This window comes from Cyclopterus lumpus, chromosome 5, assembly GCF_009769545.1.
Source record: "Cyclopterus lumpus isolate fCycLum1 chromosome 5, fCycLum1.pri, whole genome shotgun sequence".
Classification (NCBI taxonomy): Eukaryota; Metazoa; Chordata; class Actinopteri; order Perciformes; family Cyclopteridae; genus Cyclopterus; species Cyclopterus lumpus.
In genome coordinates this window covers 26,832,498-26,857,004 of record NC_046970.1, presented here as the reverse complement: position 1 = coordinate 26,857,004, position 24,507 = coordinate 26,832,498, and the positions used below count along the sequence as shown (strand labels likewise).

Sequence of the window (24,507 nt, the reverse complement as noted above, 5' to 3'; positions counted from 1 at the left end):
AAGTCATTGGGGCTCATCCTCTGGGGATCATAAATATCGGTACCAATTTGTGTCCCAATCCATTTGGTAGATATTTGACAGATTAGTGAAAACCTGCTGGTGGTGCTACAGGGAAGGTCAACTCAAGGGATCACCAAAGTCATTGGGGCTCATCCTCTGGGGACCATGAATGAGTGTACCAATTAATTCCCCCCCCCCCAATCCACCCAGTATATGTTAATATAATTGTCAGAATACATGAAAACGTGCTGCAGGGAAGCTCAGGAGATCAAGAAAGAGAGTATAGATCTTCCTCTTGGGACCTTCAATGTGTTGAAATGTCACGCTATCCATCTCAGACATGTTGAGATACACCAAGGCGACTAGGATTCATCCCCTGGGGAACATGAAGCTCTGAACAATGACGAGCCATCCGATGGTCGTTGAGCCGATGTTTCAGAAGTCTTCTGGTCACCATGAACCGTGTTTTCATTCTGCGAGGCAGTAACCGTCATGAGCATCTGGGTTGCCATGGTGACCGTGACAAAACACACGTACGCGTGTTCGTCGAGTGTAACTGAAGTTTTCCATTTGTTTACTTTACTACGAAGGTCATCACAGATTTTGTTTTCCTACTTCGTTGGAAGTGTGTCGGCCCTCCGACCCTTTGTTGCCGAGTCCTGCAGATGCTTCTAGTTCCCATGAGGCTTTAGCACTGGCACACACACACACACACACACCAGAGGCCAAGTGGTGGTATACACTGTGTGTGTGTGTGTGTTAGTTTTGGATGTGTTCCCGTTGTGGCTATAATCAGGGGCGTCTTTGACATGTCACAGTTTCCCCACCTAAGCATGACCTGCCCTCAGCCAGGAAACACTGAACAAACCGTGTGTGTGTGTGTGTGAGAGTGTGTGTGTGTGTGTGTGTGAGAGAGAGTGTGTGTGTGTGTGTGTGTGTGTGTGTGTGTGTTTTACTGAGAGCAAAGGAAAGAAATTGTGTGTATTCATGGAAAGTGTGTAATAGCATTATGTGTGCGTACATGTATACATATACATCAGATTTTCATGCAAAAATTTAAACAGCATTGTTCACCTGGTAATATAAAGATATAAAATATGTATGAAATATAAAGATTTATAATATGTATCAAATATAAATATATATAAAATATAAAGATATATAATGTAAATATATATAATATATATATAAAATATAAATAAATATATATAATATAAAGATATATAATACATATGAAATATAAAGAAACAAGTGCAAACAGATCAAATTCTCATCTCCAACATGCTCAGAGGAATACAGTAAAATACTGTAGTCTACACACACACACACACAACACACACACACACAACACAACACACACAACACATACACTCACACACACACACACACAACACACACACACAACACACACACACAACACATACACTCACACACACAACACACAACACACACACACACACAACACACACACTCATCGATGTCCGTGTTCAGACATCGATGAGTCCACGGCGCTGTCCTTGGTGCTGAAGCAGCAGACCCTAACCCATCTACAAAGAAGAACTCCAGAACCGTGGAACCAATCCATCCCAAAACCATGTCTCAGAACACGAGAACAACAAAGAAGAACTCCAGAACTATGGAACCATCCATCCATCCATGATCAGCTCTTATCCGGGGTCGGGTCGCGGTGGCAGCAGGTTCAGCAGGCCGACCCAGGCTTCCCTCTCACCCGCAGCACTTTCCAGCTCATTCTGGGGGATCCCGAGGCGTTCCAAGGCCAGCCGGGAGATAGAATCCCTCCAGCGTGTCCTCGGTCTTCCCCGGGGCGTCCTACCAGTTGGACGTGCCCGGAAAACCTCTAATGGGAGGCGTCCAGGAGGCATCCTGACTAGATGAACCACCTCAGCTGACTCCTTTGGACACGAAGGAGCAGCGACTCGACTCCAAGCTCCCCCCTGATGTCCGAGCTCCTTACCCTATCTCTAAGGCTGAGCCCGGCCACCCTACGGAGGAAGCTCATTTCGGCCGCTTGTATCCCAGATCTCGTTCTTTGGGTCACGACCCAGAGTTCGTGACCATAGGTGAGGGTTGGAACGTAGACCGACCAGTAAATGGAGAGCTTTGCCTTCCGGCTCAGCTCCCTCTTCACTAAGACGGACCGGTACAGCGCCTGTTTTACTGCTGCAGCCGCACCGATCCGCCTGTCGACCTCCCGCTCCACCTTACCCTCACTCGTGAACAAGACCCCGAGATACTTGAACTCCTTCGCTTGGGGTAGGCAGTTTGTCCCCACCTGGAGGGAGCAATCCGCCGGTTTCCGGCAGAGCACCATGGCCTCAGATTTGGAGGTGCTAACTCTCATCCCTGCCGCTTCGCTCTCGGCTGCAAAACGCCCCAGTGAATGCTGGAGGTCACGGTCCGAGGAGGCAAACAGGACCACATCATCCGCAAACAGCAGAGAGGCGATCCCGAGACTCCCGAACCGGATCCTCTCCGCCCCCTGGCTGCGCCTAGATATCCTGTCCATGAAGGTCACGAACAGGACCGGTGATAAAGGGCAGCCCTGGCGGAGGCCAACACCCACCGGGAACGTGTCTGACTTACTACCGAGGAGACGAACACAGCTCCTACTGCAGGCGTACAGAGACCGGATGGCCCGTGCCAACGGGTCCGGCACCCCATACTCCCGCAGCACCCCCCACAAAAACCCCAGAGGGACCCGGTCGAAAGCCTTCTCCAGGTCTACAAAGCACCGTGGAACCAATCCATCCCAAAACCATGTCTCAGAACACGAGAACAACAAAGAAGAAACACCCTTCACAACATGTTCCTTTTGAAGGCTGAAGGAGACATTAAAGGACCAGTTGGCACACATATCATATTGATGAGCATGTTTTCTTCAGTGTCATTGTGCTGTTGTTATGTTGTTATGTTGTTATGTTGTTATGTTGTTATGCTGTGTGTATCTCTTGTCAACACCACGCCGCTCCGCCATGTTGTTCTACAGAAGCCCAGAAGGGACAAACAGAAGAGACTTTAGAAGATGGAAGACGTTTCAGTTGGTTTGCAAACTCACCTCCAGATCACAACGGCCCTTTAAATGCAGCTGTTCATTACCAGTTCAGCGTTAGCACGTTAGCTTTGTGAACACGTTAGCATGCTGAGTTTAGCATTTAGCTCAAAGCAGCTGTCGTGTTATTTAAAGGAGAAAGAAATGAATAAAAACAACCTTGGAAAGAGTCAACAGACATTCACCCTTAATGACCAAGTACCAAACACACACACACACAAACACACTCACACACACACACTCACACACACACACACACACACTCACACACACACACACTCACACACTCACACACTCACACACACACACACTCACACACACACACACACACACACTCACACTCACACACTCACACACTCACACACACTCACACACACACACACTCACACACTCACACACACACACACACACTCACACACTCGGTTAGATCATGGGTTTGTACAGCAGTCCCGCGTCAGGAGGTGTTAGTGGTAACACAAGCCAGGGGGTGAAGGGAGGAAGAGGAGGAGGAGGAGGAGGAGGAGGAAGAAGAGGAGGAGGAGGAGGAGGAGAAGCGGAGTGTTAGCATAACCTTGAGGCTCAGATGTGTCACTTGTGTTGTTGTCTTAACTTAAACACTCTGGGAATCGAGTCGCCTCAGCAGGAGAGCGGCTCTGTCGTCACACTCACACACACACACACTCACACACACACACTCACACTCACACACACTCACAGTCCCTGAGTGAAACACCTTTAATTAAGGGGAGAAAGGGGGGAGAGGCCTGAGTGAAACATCTTTAATTAAGGGGAGAAAGGGGGGAGAGCCCTGAGTGAAACACCTTTAATTAAGGGGAGAAAGGGGGGAGAGCACTCAGTGAAACACCTTTAATTAAGGGGAGAAAAAGGGGAGAGCACTCAGTGAAACACCTTTAATTAAGGGGAGAAAAAGGGGAGAGCCCTGAGTGAAACACCTTTAATTAAGGGGAGAAAGGGGGGAGAGCCCTGAGTGAAACACCTTTAATTAAGGGGAGAAAGAGGGGAGAGCACTGAGTGAAACACCTTTAATTAAGGGGAGAAAGGGGGGAGAGCCCTGAGTGAAACACCTTTAATTAAGGGGAGAAAGGGGGGAGAGCCCTCAGTGAAACACCTTTAATTAAGGGGAGAAAAAGGGGAGAGCCCTGAGTGAAACACCTTTAATTAAGGGGAGAAAGGGGGGAGAGCCCTCAGTGAAACGCCTTTAATTAAGGGGAGAAAAAGGGGAGAGCCCTGAGTGAAACACCTTTAATTAAGGGGAGAAAGGGGGGAGAGCCCTGAGTGAAACACCTTTAATTAAGGGGAGAAAGAGGGGAGAGCACTGAGTGAAACACCTTTAATTAAGCTCTCCCCTCAGAGCAGTGACCACGAGGGGTCCAGCAGCAGCGCTGCAGTGACCACGTGGGGTCCAGCAGCAGCTCTGCAGTGACCACGTGGGGTCCACGTATTACAGGAGGAACGAGCCCTCAGCGGGTTCTCCGGCTGCGAGTTGGTACCAGAAGTTGAACCATCCCATCTTCTCGTGGCATGACAGCTTCCTGTCCCTACCAGTCAAATGTTCAATAATAATATATTCTATTTGTTGCATTACAATGTGCACGAGTAAAGCATCAATATGTGTTACTAACACGGAGAGAACGTGCACACTCTACACAGGAGGGCGACCCGACCCGGGATCGAACCCCCGAGCCCGTGAGGCGACGTGGACCTCGTACGGTGTGGGTGGATGTGTCGGGAACCGGTAACCGGGACAACACCTCGGTGCTCACCAGGCGTTTGACCCCAGGAGGTCAAACGGTTTGTTGTCGTGTTCGGTTGTCGTGGAAACGAATGGACTTTTGTTTATGTTTGTGAGCCACGAAGCTCTCAGGGCTCCTTTGAGACACACACACACACACACACCACAGGTCTGTGAGGAGAGGCGGGGCCATCACTCAGTGTGTGAGTATAAATACATCCTAGACCTTTGTTTTCTTTTGGATTCTGTTAAAAGACACACACACACAGATACATATCTTCACACACACATGTATCTTCACACACACACACACACTCAGTGTAGGGCTGCGGGCAGAATGGCGGCGTGGCAGCCATTATTTATGTCTGCTTTCTTTAGAGAGGTTTCTCACAGGAACAGAAGCAGGAACGCTGTTCTCCATCTATCACTCTTTATTAATACACACAGACACACACAAACACACACACACTCACACACACACAAACACACACTAACACACACACACAAACACACACACACGCACACATCAACACGTGGCATTTCTTTTCAATGAACCGTTACAGAAGTTAATAACCTAAACAACAATGAATTACTCCTGTTTAATGTAGTTAGCCGAGCATGCTAACGAGTGCATGTTTAATGTAGTTAGCCGAGCATGCTAACGAGTGCATGTTTAATGTAGTTAGCCGAGCATGCTAACGAGTGCATGTTTAATGTAGTTAGCCGAGCATGCTAACGAGTGCACGTTTGATGTAGTTAGCCGAGCATGCTAACGAGTGCATGTTTGATGTAGTTAGCCGACCATGCTAACGAGTGCATGTTTAATGTAGTTAGCCAAGCATGCTAACGAGTGCATGTTTGATGTAGTTAGCCGACCATGCTAACAAGTGCATGTTTAATGTAGTTAGCCGACCATGCATACGAGTGCATGTTTGCTGTAGTTAGCCGACCATGCTAACGAGTGCATGTTTAATGTAGTTAGCCGAGCATGCTAACGAGTGCATGTTTGATGTAGTTAGCCGACCATGCTAACGAGTGCATGTTTAATGTAGTTAGCCGAGCATGCTAACGAGTGCAGCTTCTTCATTGTAATGATGCAAGAATCTAAAGATTGTCAAACAGTTTCGATCAGGGCTGAAGTGCAATGGATGCTGAGTACAAGTTCACTTGGTAGCGCCTGATATCTAATCTTTAAATCATTCCTCACCCCCAAAATGACATTTTGTTTATCACCAAAAGAGAACAACTAAAGTTCTGAACTCAAGGCTGAATAATTGGTATGAAGTGCTCATTGTGGAGGTGAAGTGTTCCTTCATGCCGGTCAGACGGTTCCAGCAGATTGATTTTAAACGGAACTGTCAAACCCATAAAATGTAAATGGATTTTGGCACGTTTTGAGTCTGGAGCCAAGGCCGACTGGTAGCTTCCTGTGAGTGTGTGTGTGTGTGTGTGTGTGTGTGTGTGTGTAGACCTGACGCTGCCCCACTCAGCCGCCTCTCATAACTCACCGTCGGATTATTTTTGTAACCGTCTGAAGCCGCTGACTTCACTTCCTCTCCAGTCGGGTCTCAAACAGACGGTCCAGAACTCCACTTGACCTTTCAGTCCTTCTCTTCTGTTTCTCCCTCTCGCATGTTCATGTTCTCTCTCACACACACACACACACACACACACACACACACCATCATCCAGTGACCTGCAGTGGTCCATTGTGTCCACAAGCCGGGACTCGTGCGCTGGCTATCGGTTGGCTGCCGGTCTGAGGAGCCTTTGAGCCTCTTTTGGTTTCGAGGCCTAAACGTTTGAGTCCGAGCTGCGTTTCAACCTCTGGAAGCAGCTGTTTCCAGAGAGAAAGCTCAGATAAAGCCACATATTTGAATTCTTTTACAGTCTAGTGCTGTGCTGCCTCTGTGAAGTAGCACCACACACACTATGACATCACAGCAAATTATAGGTTTGCATTACAAACATTATAGGATAAAAAGTTACTTATTCATGAGTACATATCAAAATAAGTTCCCACAGGCAGTGGCGGAATAATCTTTTACTTCAGTAAAAATAGTAATACCACAGTGTAGAAATACTTTGTTACAAGTAAAAGTCTAAATGTACTAAAAGTACTCATCATGCAGAATAACATATATTACATTATTAGATTATAATTATTAATTTGATTATAATTATTAATTCAGTTTAATTAAAAATAACACATCATCATTTATTAGTTAGTTTATATTTGATATGTATAATCTATGAAGTAACTAATGTTGTAAAGAACAATATTTGCTTCCAAAATTAAGTAGCAAAAAAAGGTAATTCTCAAGTAAAGGACAAGAACCTTCAAATTGTAGTTATTTTTATATTGAAAATGTTTGTTATAGTATTATCTAATTGTGTAATTTAAATGTTTCTATTCTATATTTATGTTCTTGACTTTCCTGTATTTGTATGACCTTAATATGTTTATTGTATATTAATATTATTTCATATTATTATATGTTTGTATTATTATTACTATGCATCTTTTTTATTATTATTATTATTACTTTTATACTCTTTTACTTTATGAAGATTGTAAATGACCAAATGATCATGTTGTCGTCGGGGTTATTAATAACCGCCCTGTTATCCAAGCGGAACCTCTTCGCTGAACCGGTTGTTTCCCGTCGGACAGTCATCGACGCCGGACCAACACCGTTGACATTGCCGAGAAGGAGGAGGAAGACTTGACCAAACCCCGCTAGCCTTACCTGGAGGGAGCCGCTTCTCAGCCGCGACACCGGGACCGGAGAGCCATGTACCGGCAGCCGCTGCAGGCCGCCATCCGGACCGCGTCCAGGGCCGCGTCCAGGGCCGCGCGCGGAGCCGCGCACGGAGCCGCGCACGGGAAGGTAACGCGCCCCAGTTAGCTCCACCGGTGTCACGGTCTAACAGGGCCGCCCGTTAAATAACAACAATAAGTGTTATTATTGTTATATTTACTAACTTCACAACTCTAAACATTTAGAGAAGGAACTTAAAATGAAATGAAAAAACATTTTAAAATGTTTCTATGCACTTTTTAAAGTGGTTATTTAATCAATGTTCTGCAGTTCAAACTCAAATGAAAAGCAGATGTGATATTTTTTATTAAATGTCAGTGAAACTTCTGGATTATTATAATTGAATACACTTGTATATTAAAGTAAAGCATAAACTGTGTTGACTGCAGATTTTATACATTTGATAATTCTTTCAAATGTCTCGTTTGGTTCTAAGATATTTAATTAATTCATTTGAGAACCTGGAAGCGTGACATATTTAAATTATGTGACGGTTCCTCAGAAAGAGCCGATTCTCCTTTAGTGTCACATCACAGCAGTTTGTCAGAACCCTTAATCAAAGTAAACTTAAATCAAAGTCAACTTAAATCAAAGTAAACTTAAATCAAAGTCAACTTTATTAAACGTGTGTTTGATTCCCTCAAGGCGGCGCTTCAGGAAGCCGGTTCGTCTGGAGCGGCTCAACACCTGAAGAGACAAGGAGCCCCATGTCAGAGGCTACACACCACCACACAGGTACACACACACAGGTACACACCACACAGGTACACACACACAGGTACACACCACACAGGTACACACACACAGGTACACACACACAGGTACACACACACAGGTACACACACACAGGTACACACCACACAGGTACACACCACACAGGTACACACACACAGGTACACACCACACAGGTACACACACACAGGTACACACACACAGGTACACACCACACAGGTACACACCACACAGGTACACACACACACCACACAGGTACACACACACACCACACAGGTACACACACACACCACACAGGTACACACACACCACACAGGTACACACACACCACACAGGTACACACACACCACACAGGTACACACACACCACACAGGTACACACCACACAGGTACACACACCACCACACAGGTACACACACACACCACACAGGTACACACACACACCACACAGGTACACACACACACCACACAGGTACACACACACCACACAGGTACACACACACCACACAGGTACACACACACCACACAGGTACACACCACACAGGTACACACCACACAGGTACACACACACACCACACAGGTACACACACACCACACAGGTACACACACACACCACACATGTACACACACACACCACACAGGTACACACACCACACAGGTACACACACACCACACAGGTACACACACCACACAGGTACACACACACCACACAGGTACACACACCACCACACAGGTACACACACACCACACAGGTACACACACACACCACACAGGTACACACACCACACAGGTACACACACACCACACAGGTACACACACACCACACAGGTACACACACACCACACAGGTACACACACACCACACAGGTACACACACCACACAGGTACACACACACACCACACATGTACACACACACACCACACAGGTACACACACCACCACACAGGTACACACACACACCACAGGTACACACCACACAGGTACACACACACACCACACAGGTACACACCACCACACAGGTACACACCACCACACAGGTACACACCACACAGGTACACACACACCACACAGGTACACACCACCACACAGGTACACACACCACACAGGTACACACACACACCACACAGGTACACACCACACAGGTACACACACACCACACAGGTACACACCACCACACAGGTACACACACACCACACAGGTACACACACACCACACAGGTACACACACACACCACACAGGTACACACACACACCACACAGGTACACAGACACCACCACACAGGTACACACACACACCACACAGGTACACACACACACCACACAGGTACACACACACAGGTACACACACACCACACAGGTACACACACACACCACACAGGTACACACACACACCACACAGGTACACACACACACCACACAGGTACACACACACACCACACAGGTACACACACACAGGTACACACACACCACACAGGTACACACACCACACAGGTACACACACACACACCACCACACAGGTACACACACACACCACCACACAGGTACACACACACACACACACCACACAGGTACACACACACAGGTACACAGACACCACCACACAGGTACACACACACAGGTACACAGGTACACACACACACAGGTACACACAGGAGGAATGAAGTGTGTCGTCTCGGTCCGGGCGACCTGATTGGTCGATGCCTTTTAAATCTGTCTTGTTTTAGCTCTGCAACGTGAAGGAGACGCGGCAGAACACGGAGGAGGAGGTCGGGGTCCTCACCAAACTCATCGAGGCCATGGGCTTCACCGGGCCGCTGAAATACAACAAATGGGTGAGGAGGGAGGGAGGGAGGGAGGGAGGGAAGGAGGGAGGAGGGAGGGAGCAAGGAAGGAAGGAAGGAGCATGAAGGGAGGGAGGTCGGGGTCCTCACCAAACTCATCGAGGCCATGGGCTTCACCGGGCCGCTGAAATACAACAAATGGGTGAGGAGGGAGGGAGGAGGAAGGAGGGAGGAGGGAGGGAGGGAGGGAGCAAGGAAGGAAGGAAGGAGCATGAAGGGAGGGAAGGAGGGAGGGAGGGAGGGAAGGAGGAAGGAAGGAAGGAAGGAGGGAGGGAGGGAGGAGGGAGCAAGGAAGGGAGGGAGGAGGGAGGGAGGGAGGGAGCAAGGAAGGAAGGAAGGAAGGAGCATGAAGGGAGGGAGGTCGGGGTCCTCACCAAACTCATCGAGGCCATGGGCTTCACCGGGCCGCTGAAATACAACAAATGGGTGAGGAGGGAGGGAGGAGGAAGGAGGGAGGAGGGAGGGAGGGAGGGAGCAAGGAAGGAAGGAAGGAGCATGAAGGGAGGGAGGTCGGGGTCCTCACCAAACTCATCGAGGCCATGGGCTTCACCGGGCCGCTGAAATACAACAAATGGGTGAGGAGGGAGGGAGGAGGAGGGAGGGAGGGAGGGAGGGAGGGAGGGAGCAAGGAAGGAAGGAAGGAGCATGAAGGGAGGGAGGTCGGGGTCCTCACCAAACTCATCGAGGCCATGGGCTTCACCGGGCCGCTGAAATACAACAAATGGGTGAGGAGGGAGGGAGGAAGGAGGGAAGGAGGGAGAGGGAGGAAGGAGGGAGGAGGGAGGGAGGGAGGGAGCAAGGAAGGAAGGAAGGAGCATGAAGGGAGGGAAGGAGGGAGGGAGGGAGGGAAGGAGGAAGGAAGGAAGGAAGGAGGGAGGGAGGGAGGAGGGAGCAAGGAAGGGAGGGAGGAGGGAGGGAGGGAGGGAGCAAGGAAGGAAGGAAGGAAGGAGCATGAAGGGAGGGAGGTCGGGGTCCTCACCAAACTCATCGAGGCCATGGGCTTCACCGGGCCGCTGAAATACAACAAATGGGTGAGGAGGGAGGGAGGGAGGGAGGAGGAAGGAGGGAGGAGGGAGGGAGGGAGGGAGCAAGGAAGGAAGGAAGGAGCATGAAGGGAGGGAGGTCGGGGTCCTCACCAAACTCATCGAGGCCATGGGCTTCACCGGGCCGCTGAAATACAACAAATGGGTGAGGAGGGAGGGAGGGAGGGAGGAAGGGAGGAGGGAGGAGGGAGGGAGCAAGGAAGGAAGGAAGGAGCATGAAGGGAGGGAGGTCGGGGTCCTCACCAAACTCATCGAGGCCATGGGCTTCACCGGGCCGCTGAAATACAACAAATGGGTGAGGAGGGAGGGAGGGAGGGAGGAAGGAGGGAGGGAGGGAAGGAGGAAGGAAGGAAGGAGGGAGGGAGCAAGGGAGGGAGGGAGGGAAGGAAGGAAGGAAGGAGGGAGGGAGGGAGGGAGGAGGGAGCAAGGAAGGGAGGGAAGGAGGAAGGAAGGGAGGAGGAGGGAGCAAGGAAGGGAGGAAGGGAGGGAGGAAGGGAGCAAGGAAGGAAGGAAGGAAGGAGAAGGGAGCAAGGAAGGGAGGAAGGAGGGAGGGAAGGAAGGAAGGAAGGAGGAGGGAGCAAGGGAGGGAGGAGGGAGGAGGGAGGGAGCAAGGAAGGAAGGAAGGAGCATGAAGGGAGGGAGGTCGGGGTCCTCACCAAACTCATCGAGGCCATGGGCTTCACCGGGCCGCTGAAATACAACAAATGGGTGAGGAGGGAGGGAGGGAGGGAGGGAGGAAGGAGGGAGGAGGGAGGGAGGGAGGGAGCAAGGAAGGAAGGAAGAAACATGAAGGGAGGGAAGGAGGGAGGGAGGGAGGGAGGGAGCAAGGAAGGAAGGAAGGAAGGAGCATGAAGGGAGGGAGGTCGGGGTCCTCACCAAACTCATCGAGGCCATGGGCTTCACCGGGCCGCTGAAATACAACAAATGGGTGAGGAGGGAGGGAGGGAGGGAGGAGGAAGGAGGGAGGAGGGAGGGAGGGAGGGAGCAAGGAAGGAAGGAAGGAGCATGAAGGGAGGGAAGGAGGGAGGGAGGGAGGGAAGGAGGAAGGAAGGAAGGAAGGAGGGAGGGAGGAGCATGAAGGGAGGGAGGTCGGGGTCCTCACCAAACTCATCGAGGCCATGGGCTTCACCGGGCCGCTGAAATACAACAAATGGGTGAGGAGGGAGGGAGGGAGGGAGGAAGGGAGGAGGGAGGAGGGAGGGAGCAAGGAAGGAAGGAAGGAGCATGAAGGGAGGGAGGTCGGGGTCCTCACCAAACTCATCGAGGCCATGGGCTTCACCGGGCCGCTGAAATACAACAAATGGGTGAGGAGGGAGGGAGGGAGGGAGGAAGGAGGGAGGAAGGAAGGAAGGAGGGAGGGAGCAAGGGAGGGAGGGAGGGAAGGAGGAAGGAAGGAAGGAAGGAGGGAGGGAGGGAGGGAGGAGGGAGCAAGGAAGGGAGGGAAGGAGGAAGGAAGGGAGGAGGAGGGAGCAAGGAAGGGAGGAAGGGAGGAAGGGAGGGAGGAAGGGAGCAAGGAAGGAAGGAAGGAAGGAGAAGGGAGCAAGGAAGGGAGGAAGGAGGGAGGGAAGGAAGGAAGGAAGGAGGAGGGAGCAAGGGTGGGTGGAGGGAGGAGGGAGGGAGCAAGGAAGGAAGGAAGGAGCATGAAGGGAGGGAGGTCGGGGTCCTCACCAAACTCATCGAGGCCATGGGCTTCACCGGGCCGCTGAAATACAACAAATGGGTGAGGAGGGAGGAGGGAGGGAGGGAGGGAGCAAGGAAGGAAGGAAGGAGCATGAAGGGAGGGAAGGAGGGAGGGAGGGAGGGAAGGAGGAAGGAAGGAAGGAAGGAGGGAGGGAGGGAGGAGGGAGCAAGGAAGGGAGGGAGGAGGGAGGGAGGGAGGGAGCAAGGAAGGAAGGAAGGAAGGAGCATGAAGGGAGGGAGGTCGGGGTCCTCACCAAACTCATCGAGGCCATGGGCTTCACCGGGCCGCTGAAATACAACAAATGGGTGAGGAGGGAGGGAGGGAGGAGGAAGGAGGGAGGAGGGAGGGAGGGAGGGAGCAAGGAAGGAAGGAAGGAGCATGAAGGGAGGGAGGTCGGGGTCCTCACCAAACTCATCGAGGCCATGGGCTTCACCGGGCCGCTGAAATACAACAAATGGGTGAGGAGGGAGGGAGGAGGAAGGAGGAGGGAGGGAGGGAGGGAGGGAGGGAGCAAGGAAGGAAGGAAGGAGCATGAAGGGAGGGAGGTCGGGGTCCTCACCAAACTCATCGAGGCCATGGGCTTCACCGGGCCGCTGAAATACAACAAATGGGTGAGGAGGGAGGGAGGGAGGGAGGAAGGAGGGAGGGAGGGAAGGAGGAAGGAAGGAAGGAGGGAGGGAGCAAGGGAGGGAGGGAGGGAAGGAGGAAGGAAGGAAGGAAGGAGGGAGGGAGGGAGGGAGGAGGGAGCAAGGAAGGGAGGGAAGGAGGAAGGAAGGGAGGAGGAGGGAGCAAGGAAGGGAGGAAGGGAGGAAGGGAGGGAGGAAGGGAGCAAGGAAGGAAGGAAGGAAGGAGAAGGGAGCAAGGAAGGGAGGAAGGAGGGAGGGAAGGAAGGAAGGAAGGAGGAGGGAGCAAGGGAGGGAGGAGGGAGGAGGGAGGGAGCAAGGAAGGAAGGAAGGAGCATGAAGGGAGGGAGGTCGGGGTCCTCACCAAACTCATCGAGGCCATGGGCTTCACCGGGCCGCTGAAATACAACAAATGGGTGAGGAGGGAGGGAGGGAGGGAGGAAGGGAGGAGGGAGGAGGGAGGGAGCAAGGAAGGAAGGAAGGAGCATGAAGGGAGGGAGGTCGGGGTCCTCACCAAACTCATCGAGGCCATGGGCTTCACCGGGCCGCTGAAATACAACAAATGGGTGAGGAGGGAGGGAGGGAGGGAGGAAGGAGGGAGAGGGAGGAGGGAGGGAAGGAAGGAAGGAGAAGGGAGCAAGGAAGGGAGGAAGGAGGGAGGGAAGGAAGGAAGGAAGGAGGAGGGAGCAAGGGAGGGAGGAGGGAGGAGGGAGGGAGCAAGGAAGGAAGGAAGGAGCATGAAGGGAGGGAGGTCGGGGTCCTCACCAAACTCATCGAGGCCATGGGCTTCACCGGGCCGCTGAAATACAACAAATGGGTGAGGAGGGAGGGAGGGAGGGAGGAAGGAGGGAGGGAGGGAAGGAGGAAGGAAGGAAGGAGGGAGGGAGCAAGGGAGGGAGGGAGGGAGGGAAGGAGGAAGGAAGGAAGGAAGGAGGGAGGGAGGGAGGGAGGAGGGAGCAAGGAAGGGAGGGAAGGAGGAAGGAAGGGAGGAGGAGGGAGCAAGGAAGGGAGGAAGGGAGGAAGGGAGGGAGGAAGGGAGCAAGGAAGGAAGGAAGGAAGGAGAAGGGAGCAAGGAAGGGAGGAAGGAGGGAGGGAAGGAAGGAAGGAAGGAGGAGGGAGCAAGGGAGGGAGGAGGGAGGAGGGAGGGAGCAAGGAAGGAAGGAAGGAGCATGAAGGGAGGGAGGTCGGGGTCCTCACCAAACTCATCGAGGCCATGGGCTTCACCGGGCCGCTGAAATACAACAAATGGGTGAGGAGGGAGGGAGGAGGAGGGAGGGAGGGAGGGAGGGAGGGAGGGAGCAAGGAAGGAAGGAAGGAGCATGAAGGGAGGGAGGTCGGGGTCCTCACCAAACTCATCGAGGCCATGGGCTTCACCGGGCCGCTGAAATACAACAAATGGGTGAGGAGGGAGGGAGGGAGGGAGGGAGGAAGGAGGGAGGAGGGAGGGAGGGAGGGAGCAAGGAAGGAAGGAAGGAGCATGAAGGGAGGGAAGGAGGGAGGGAGGGAGGGAAGGAGGAAGGAAGGAAGGAAGGAGGGAGGGAGGGAGGAGGGAGCAAGGAAGGGAGGGAGGAGGGAGGGAGGGAGGGAGCAAGGAAGGAAGGAAGGAAGGAGCATGAAGGGAGGGAGGTCGGGGTCCTCACCAAACTCATCGAGGCCATGGGCTTCACCGGGCCGCTGAAATACAACAAATGGGTGAGGAGGGAGGGAGGGAGGGAGGAAGGGAGGGAGGGAGGAAGGAGGGAGGGAGGGAGGGAAGGAGGGAGGGAGGGAGGGATGGAGGGAGGAAGGAGGGAGGGATATATATATATATATATATATATATATATATATATATATATATATATATATATATATATATATATATATATATATATATATATATATATATATAGAAGCTGCAGTTTATCCGTTAAAGATATTTATGATTTTACTGATTCACAATGTTTTTTTGTCTCCATAGAAAATAAAGATCGCTGCCTTGCGCATGTACACGTGCTGCGTGGAGAGAATCAACTACGACGACTTCTTTGAGAGTAAGTGTTGGTATATATATATATATATATATATATATATATATATATATATATATATATAATATCTTTAGTGCAGAATAACTGAGTTATTATAACATCAATCCATCAGAAAAATGACATTTAAATCCATCAAACATTCTTCAGTTTTACCAAAGTTGAGGCTTCACGTGCTTTAAATATTAAGCTATTCACATGTTTACAATCATCCAGTTTATGGTCACGTGACCGTCGGCTCAGGTGAGTCGATCATGACGTCAGTTTCACTGAGCTCAGAATTTAATGTTTTTTACACAATCTGTTTTATTTTAAATGAGACATACGGTGTATTGAAAGATGAAAAATCATCGTTTTGATCGTTTTCTTTCCACCAAGAAAGCGCCCGTGACATACGATGTGTTCAAGGGCCGTCGGAAAGAGGATAATCTGATGGTAGTTTGTACAGCGCTTCGCTTCGAGGCGCAACATTAAATATAATATGTAACGCGTTGTTCTTTCGCTCCATTCGGCATCCCGACCCAAGCGGAGACTCATCTGTCACTTGGAGACGCCGCGGCTTTAAGAAGACAAACTTGGCCTGTGATTAGACGATCAATCTGTCAATCAAACAGAAGAGGGACGTTGCCGACCTGTTTATAACACAATGTCACACACCTAAGCCACGCCCCTCAGCTGGCAGCAGCTCGGTGCTGATTGGTCGGTGCTCTGGACACAAACATCACTTGAAATCCGACGAGATGGATTTTTACCAGATGTGAAAAATATGGTTCAAAATTAATAAAACTTTACTTCTATTGACTTTAACACATGAAGCACAGACTTCTATACAATCAATAGATTAATAGACCAGTACATTAATAGATTAGTATCTTCTAATACTTGATGTTTGATGACGCTGGTTGTTTCAGAATGCTCCCTCCCAGACACACTCAACTCCTGGTTCCTGGTGGCACAGCTGCACGTGTGGTGAGACACACACACACACACACACTGAACACACCCACACACACACACACTGAACACACACACACACACACACACACACACACACACACTGAACACACACACACTGAACACACACACACACACACTGAACACACACACACACACACACACACTGAACACACACACACTGAACACACACACATACACACACTGAACACACACACACACTGAACACACACACTGAACACACACACACACACACTGAACACACACACACACACACACACTGAACACACACACACACACACACACACACACACACTGAACACACACACACTGAACACACACACACTGAACACACACACACACATACACACACTGAACACACACACACTGAACACACACACACACACTGAACACACACACACTGAACACACACACACACATACACACACTGAACACACACACACTGAACACACACACACACTGAACACACACACACACACACACACTGAACACACACACACACACACACACACACACTGAACACACACACACTGAACACACACACACACATACACACACTGAACACACACACACTGAACACACACACACACACACACTGAACACACACACACACTGAACACACATACACACACTGAACACACACACACTGAACACACACACACACACACTGAACACACACACACTGAACCCACACACACACACACTGAACACACACACACACACACACTGAACACACACACACTGAACACACACACACTGAACACACACACATACACACACTGAACACACACACACACTGAACACACACACTGAACACACACACACACACACTGAACACACACACACACTCACACTGAACACACACACACTGAACACACACACACACATACTCACACTGAACACACACACACTGAACACACACACACACACATACACACACTGAACACACACACACTGAACACACACACACACACACACTGAACACACACACACACACTCACACTGAACACACACACACACACTGAACACACACACACTCACACTGAACACACACACACACTGAACACACACACACTGAACACACACACACTGAACACACACACACACATACACACACTGAACACACACACACTGAACACACACACACACACTGAACACACACACACTGAACACACACACACACATACACACACTGAACACACACACACTGAACACACACACACTGAACACACACACACACACACACACTGAACACACACACACACACACACACACACACACACACACACACACACACTGAACACACACACACTGAACACACACACACACATACACACACTGAACACACACACACTGAACACACACACACACACACACACACACTGAACACACACACACACTGAACACACATACACACACTGAACACACACACACTGAACACACACACACACACACACTGAACACACACACACACACACACTGAACACACACACACTGAACACACACACACTGAACACACACACATACACACACTGAACACACACACACACTGAACACACACACTGAACACACACACACACACACTGAACACACACACACACTCACACTGAACACACACACACTGAACACACACACACACATACTCACACTGAACACACACACACTGAACACACACACACATACACACACTGAACACACACACACTGAACACACACACACACACACACTGAACACACACACACTCACACTGAACACACACACACACACTGAACACACACACACACACTCACACTGAACACACACACACACACACTGAACACACACACACTGAACACACACACACACTCACACTGAACACACACACACACACTGAACACACACACACTGAACACACACACTGAACACACTCACACTGAACACACACACACACACTGAACACACACACACTGAACACACACACACACACACACTCTACGTGATGCCCTGTCTCCTCTCGTAGGATGTGTTTGGTGCGGATGCGGCAGGAGGGCAGAGAAGGGAAGTACATGTGCCAGTTCATGGTCCACTCCATGTGGGAGGACGTGGAGCAGAGGAGCAAGATCATGGGGGTGAGAGGGGGGGAGAGAGTGTGTGTGTGTGTGTGTGTGTATAGAGGGAGAGAGAGAGAGAGGTGTATTTACAGTGTGTGTGTGTGTGTGCTCTTATCATTAAGACGAGTCATTGAGAAAATAATCCTCTATTTCTCTTTTGAGTTCCTGAACCTTTAAGTTAAATCTTTGAGACTCTGTCGTCATAATATGAACTTTATTTCTATTACTCGTCACCTTTTTTGTGAGGGTTTGTTTTTACGGGAGGGCCCTGAACGCCTCGGAGGCTTTTCTTCTTCTTCAGCCAAATGACCTCATGAAGTGATCAGAAGGAACTCGTCAATAAATCACTGCGTCAACATTCAGCAGCTCCAAACGGACCAATCAGGAGGCTCCAACCAGCGCCTCGGTTCCAGCCTCCTGATTGGTCCGTTTCCTGGATCAAACCTCACGTCCCTCCCGCTGAATAAATATTAATTTACTTCATCTTGCAGCTGATGCAACGCCGCATTGGGTTTTTCCCCGTGCCATTGAACGCAGCAGAGGAGGCAGTTTTTGTTGGTTTAAGGTTTTTTTACATTGGGGCGTAAGTTGTGCCAGCGGTTCTCCAGCGGTTCTCCAGCGGTTCTCCAGCGGTTCTCCAGTTGGCAGCGCGTCCACAGAGCTGCTGCTCGGTTCTTTCTCAGTGGAGCAGCTCCAGGAAGTGACATCACAGACTCGGAGCAGCTCCAGGAAGTGACATCACAGACTCAGAGCTTTCAGAGTTCATGAGGCGAAGAAGAACCGATGGAGGCGGAACCTTTAAAGACTTTAAAGACTTTAGTTCACCATCGTTTCATAATGAAGAACATCTTTAGTCCGACCTTCAACACAGCATGATGGTCATTTAGAGTCAAACAGACCATAAAGCAGGGGATGCTTTAGGGCGGGGCTACGATTTGATTGACAGGTCGACACCAGAGTAGAAAAAAAACCCTGAAGACCCAAGCCCCGCCTCTTCAGCGCATGTATTTGTAACACACACACACTGACTGGAGGGGCTCTTGGGTTACAGCAGCAGTAAATGTGTGTGTATGTGTGTGTGTGTGTGTGTAGATCGACGCCATCCAAAGGAAGGAAGGCATGAGAGCCATGACGGAGATGTTCTACGCGGCCCTGTTTGGATACGACGAGGTGAGACACGCTTCGGTTTGAGGGCCGAGTGTCGCAGCGACTCGGGAATCGATGACACGGTGTTTGTGTCCGTAGGGGATCCTGTCCGACGACAGCGTGCTGGCTGCAGCTCTGTGGAGGAACCTGTTCAACTCCGAGTGTGAGGACCCCGAACAGCTGGAGCTCATGGTGGGATACGTACGCAAGCAGGTGTGTTCTCTGCACGTCCACCTTAAGAGCCGGTCCACCTTAAGAGCCGGTCCACCTTAAGAGCCTCCTCTCTGTGTATTTTCTTTCCTTCCCTGAGATTGAAAACACCTGCAGGCCTCCAGGAACACCTCCTCTCCTCCTCTTCATCTTCTTCCTCCTCTTCATCTTCCTCTCCTCCTTCATCTTCCTCCACCTCCTCTCCTCCTCCCTCTTAACTCCCTCCTTCCTTTCTTCCTTTTTACTTTTAATATTCACCTCCTCCTGCTGCATCTTCTCTTTTCTCTCTAACTCAAGAGCTACACACACACACACACACACGATGCAGGTCAAAGGTCATGGAAGTTGAGTCCAACTCAATAATTTTGTCTTGCATCAGAAAACAAATGACGTGCGTCAACACATTTGTTTTGACTTGTTGTTGTTTGTATTTAGAACATTTGTTTATTGGACGTCTCTCTAAAGTTCAGAGGAACCGTAATAAGGACTCCTAGAAGTAGATGATTGACAGTAGATGATTGATTGACAGCCTCTTTGCCTTGAACCAGATGCAGTACGTGGACTCTCTGGACGGAGACGACCTGATTCTGACCGGAGAGGTGAAGTGGCGCCCTCTGGTGGAGCAGAACGCTCAGAGCATCCTGAAGGTGGCCACGCCCACCTACAACGACACCGGGCTGTGAGGCCAAGACGGCCTCTTCCTCTTCCTCTTCCTCTTCCTCGTGGTGTCGTCTTCACCCGCTCACCCCCCCCCCTCCTGTCATAAAAGGAAAGATTTTAAATGTGTAGCATTTCCTTTCTCTTCCTCTTCTGTCTCTGCACGCTCAGTATAGTCAGGGATACACACACACACACACACACACACACACACACACACACACACACACACACACACACACACACACAGCGAACCAGCCAATGCTTCGTCTTCATCCTCCTCGTCTTCCATGTCTGAGGGTTTTCTTCCCTCGCTCCGTGGAGAGAACAAGAAACTCTTATTTATGTTTGTTTCCTATGAACGCTGCGCTGTATTTATAAAGTATTTTGTATTCCTCCATGTTTACCCCCCCCCCCCCCCCCCCCCCCCCCCCCCCGAAAATACTGGTTCTCATAAACAATGCAAAGACCTCCTCATGCACCCCAACAGCATCTCCCTCTCTGTATGTCTCCTCCTCTCTCTCTCTCTCTCTCTCTCTCTCCTCTCCCCCCTCTCTCTCTCTCCCCCCTCTCTCATCCACCTCTCTCTCTCCCCCTCTCTCTGTCTCTCATCCCCCTCTCTCTCTCTCATCCCCCCCTCTCTCTCATCTCTCTCTCTCTCATCCCCCCCCTCTCTCTCCCCCCCTCTCTCTCATCCCTCTCTCTCTCTCCCTCTCTCATCCCCCTCTCTCTCTCTCATCCCCCTCTCTCTCTCTCTCATCCCCCTCTCTCTCTCTCTCATCCCCCTCTCTCTCTCTCATCCCCCTCTCTCCCTCTCTCATCCCCCTCTCTCCCTCTCTCATCCCCCTCTCTCCCTCTCTCATCCCCCTCTCTCTCTCTCATCCCCCTCTCTCCCTCTCTCATCCCCCTCTCTCCCTCTCTCATCCCCCTCTCTCTCTCTCATCCCTCTCTCTCATCCCCCTCTCTCTCTCTCATCCCTCTCTCTCATCCCCCTCTCTCTCTCTCATCCCCCCCCCCCCTCCAAACAGGAAGTCGAGGTCTCAAAGACGCCGTCGCTGCATTTTTAAAATCTGTTTTGTTTTTAAAAAGTGAATAAAGTTTTATGTGAAGTCTGAAACTGGTTTCTGAAAAGCTTCTTTGATGTGAAACGTGAAGTTAGAGCTTGTTTAGTAAAGCATTGTTTTCCACGGAGGAGCTGATTGGTGCAGAAGAAGAGGAGGAGCTTGGTCACATGACTTATGAACTTGTCATCTTCTGGATTAGTGAAGTCGGATCTCGAGATCTGAAGATATTCTGTTCATATTCATCATGTGAACCTTCTTCAGGTGAGTTTTAATACCCTCTATTGTACCAACAAATCCCATGATGCTTTGCAGGATGCAAGCCAACATCCTGTTCTGACCCACAATCCTTTGCACAGCAGGTTCATAAAGTGAGACACATTAATATTCCACTTACCATAATTAGTTTCTTTTTTAGCTAAATTGTATTTGAGGTGTCGGCTCTGCTTCGTCCTGTAGAGGGCGCCACACTCCACCTTCCAGCCCAGCAGCCGCTGGGAACCGGTTTATTTTATTATTATTATTATTATTATTATTTAAAACGTGATGTTCAAACTTTTACAACATTGCAGATTTAATGACCATATATATATATATATATATATATATATAATTTGTGATATTGGTCTATCCAAAATAAAGGGCTGCACGGTGGTGTAGTGGCTAGCACTGTGGCCTCACAGCAAGAGGGCTGTGGGTTCAATTCCCGGTCGGAGCGGTCCTTCTGTGTGGAGTTTGCATGTTCTCCCCGTGGCAGCGTGGGTTCTCTCCGGGCTCTCCGGCTTCCTCCCACAGTCCAAAGACATGCTGCAGGTTAATTGATCTCTAAATGTCCCATAGGTGTGAATGTGAGAGTGAATGGTTGTATGTCCCTACATGTGCCCTCGATGGACTGGCGGCCTGTCCAGGGTGTCCCCTGCCTTCGCCCTATGTCAGCTGGGATAGGCTCCAGCGCCCCCTAATGAGGATAAGCAGTATTGAAAATGGATGGATGGATTTCCCTCTGAACTCCACACCATCACCTCTCTGTGAGGCAGTTGGGTTCATCCTCTGGGACCATGAATGTCTGCATGGCTTCGTTTACAGAACAAAGACACCGTTTCCGTTGACAACCAAACGTTCTGCTCCGTTTCACGAACCCGGTTTCATTACCGAGGATCCCAGAAGGGACCGGGTCGCTGACATCTGGGTCACAGAGGTCGCGACCTCGTGCACCGCTCGGTTTAACCTCTCTGAGCTGCACGTGTCTCTGTTGGAGGAACCAATCAGATGTGAGCTGGTTTGTTTACTTGGTGGCTTTGTTTGTGTGAAAGACACTCGTTATGACTTAAAAAAATACAAATAATGTCAGTGATTAAATGAGAGTTGAGAGAGTTATGAGAGTTATGAGAGAGTTATGAGAGAGTTATGAGAGTTATGAGAGAGTTATGAGAGTTATGAGAGAGTTATGAGAGAGTTATGAGAGAGTTATGAGAGCTCTGAATAGAAACGCGAGAGCTGTTACAACAAGTTTCAAAAGCCCGGATTATAAAATGCTTCAGCGGCTCATGAGAAAGAGGAATCCTGTTGCTCCAGGTGGCCCCTTCACACCCAAAACACTCACATGCATGAAGGAGTCGCTCTCTGGGAACATAGAAACATGGAACATAGAACATAGAACATATAACATAGAAACATGGAACATGGAACATAGAACATAGAACATAGAAACATGGAACATAGAACATAGAACATATAACATAGAAACATGGAACATAGAAACATGGAACATAGAACATATAACATAGAAACATGGAACATAGAAACATGGAACATAGAACATAGAACATATAACATAGAAACATGGAACATGGAACATAGAACATAGAACATATAACATAGAAACATGGAACATAGAAACATGGAACATAGAACATATAACATAGAAACATGGAACTTGGAACATAGAAAACATAGAACATAGAAACATGGAACATAGGAACATGGAACATAGGGAACATAGAACATAGAAACATAGAACATAGAAACATGGAACATGGAACATAGAAAACATAGAAACTAGAAACATGGAACATAGAACATAGAAACATAGAACATGGAACATAGAAAACATAGAAACTAGAAACATGGAACATAGAACATAGAAACATAGAACATGGAACATAGAAAACATAGAAACTAGAAACATGGAACATAGAACATAGAAACATGGAACATGGAACATAGAAACATGGATCATAGAAACATGGAACATAGAAAACATAGAAACTAGAAACATGGAACATAGAAACATGGAACATAGAACATAGAAACATGGAACATAGAACATAGAAACATGAATAATAGAAAACAGAGAAACATGGAACATATAATATAGAAACATGGAACATAGAAACATGGAATATAGAACATAGAAACATGGAACATGGAACATAGAAACATGGATCATAGAACATAGAAACATGGAACATGGAACATAGAAACATGGATCATAGAAAACAGAGAAACATGGAACATAGAACATAGAAACATGGAACATAGAAAACATAGAAACATGGAACATAGAACATAGAAACATGGAACATAGAACATAGAACATAGAAACATGGAACATAGAAACATAGAAACATGGAACATGGAACATAGAAACATGGAACATAGAAACATGGAACATAGAACATAGAACATAGAAACATGGAACATAGAACATAGAAACATGGAACATAGAAACATGGAACATAGAAACATAGAAACATGGAACATAGAACATAGAAACATG

At 49.2% G+C, this 24,507-nt stretch overlaps 1 protein-coding gene across 2 annotated transcripts; it reads left to right on the top strand.

Moving 5' to 3' along the window:
• Positions 1-7,497: 7,497 nt before the first annotated feature.
• Positions 7,498-21,096, top strand: LOC117730271 (ubiquinol-cytochrome-c reductase complex assembly factor 1). Of its 2 annotated transcripts, XM_034531827.1 has the most exons (9): positions 7,498-7,714; positions 8,291-8,380; positions 10,099-10,206; positions 15,523-15,595; positions 16,501-16,558; positions 18,564-18,672; positions 19,747-19,824; positions 19,900-20,013; positions 20,559-21,096. In XM_034531827.1, exons 1-9 carry the CDS (start codon positions 7,619-7,621, stop codon positions 20,691-20,693), a joined length of 861 nt encoding a protein of 286 aa, XP_034387718.1. In that variant the 5' UTR covers positions 7,498-7,618; the 3' UTR covers positions 20,694-21,096. The 2 variants fall into 2 exon arrangements, with proteins under 2 accessions (XP_034387718.1, XP_034387717.1); XM_034531826.1 differs by lacking the exons at positions 7,498-7,714; positions 8,291-8,380; positions 10,099-10,206 and adding an exon at positions 15,219-15,254.
• The last annotated feature ends 3,411 nt before the right edge of the window (positions 21,097-24,507 follow it).

Coding starts and splice junctions, on each gene's coding strand:
- LOC117730271 (XM_034531827.1), top strand. CDS start 7,619: ATGTACCGGCAGCCGCTGCAGGCCGCCATCCGGACCGCGTCCAGGGCC. Junction 7,715..8,290: donor ACGGAGCCGCGCACGGGAAG/GTAACGCGCCCC, acceptor GATTCCCTCAAG/GCGGCGCTTCAGGAAGCCGG. Junction 15,596..16,500: donor CTACGACGACTTCTTTGAGA/GTAAGTGTTGGT, acceptor TGGTTGTTTCAG/AATGCTCCCTCCCAGACACA.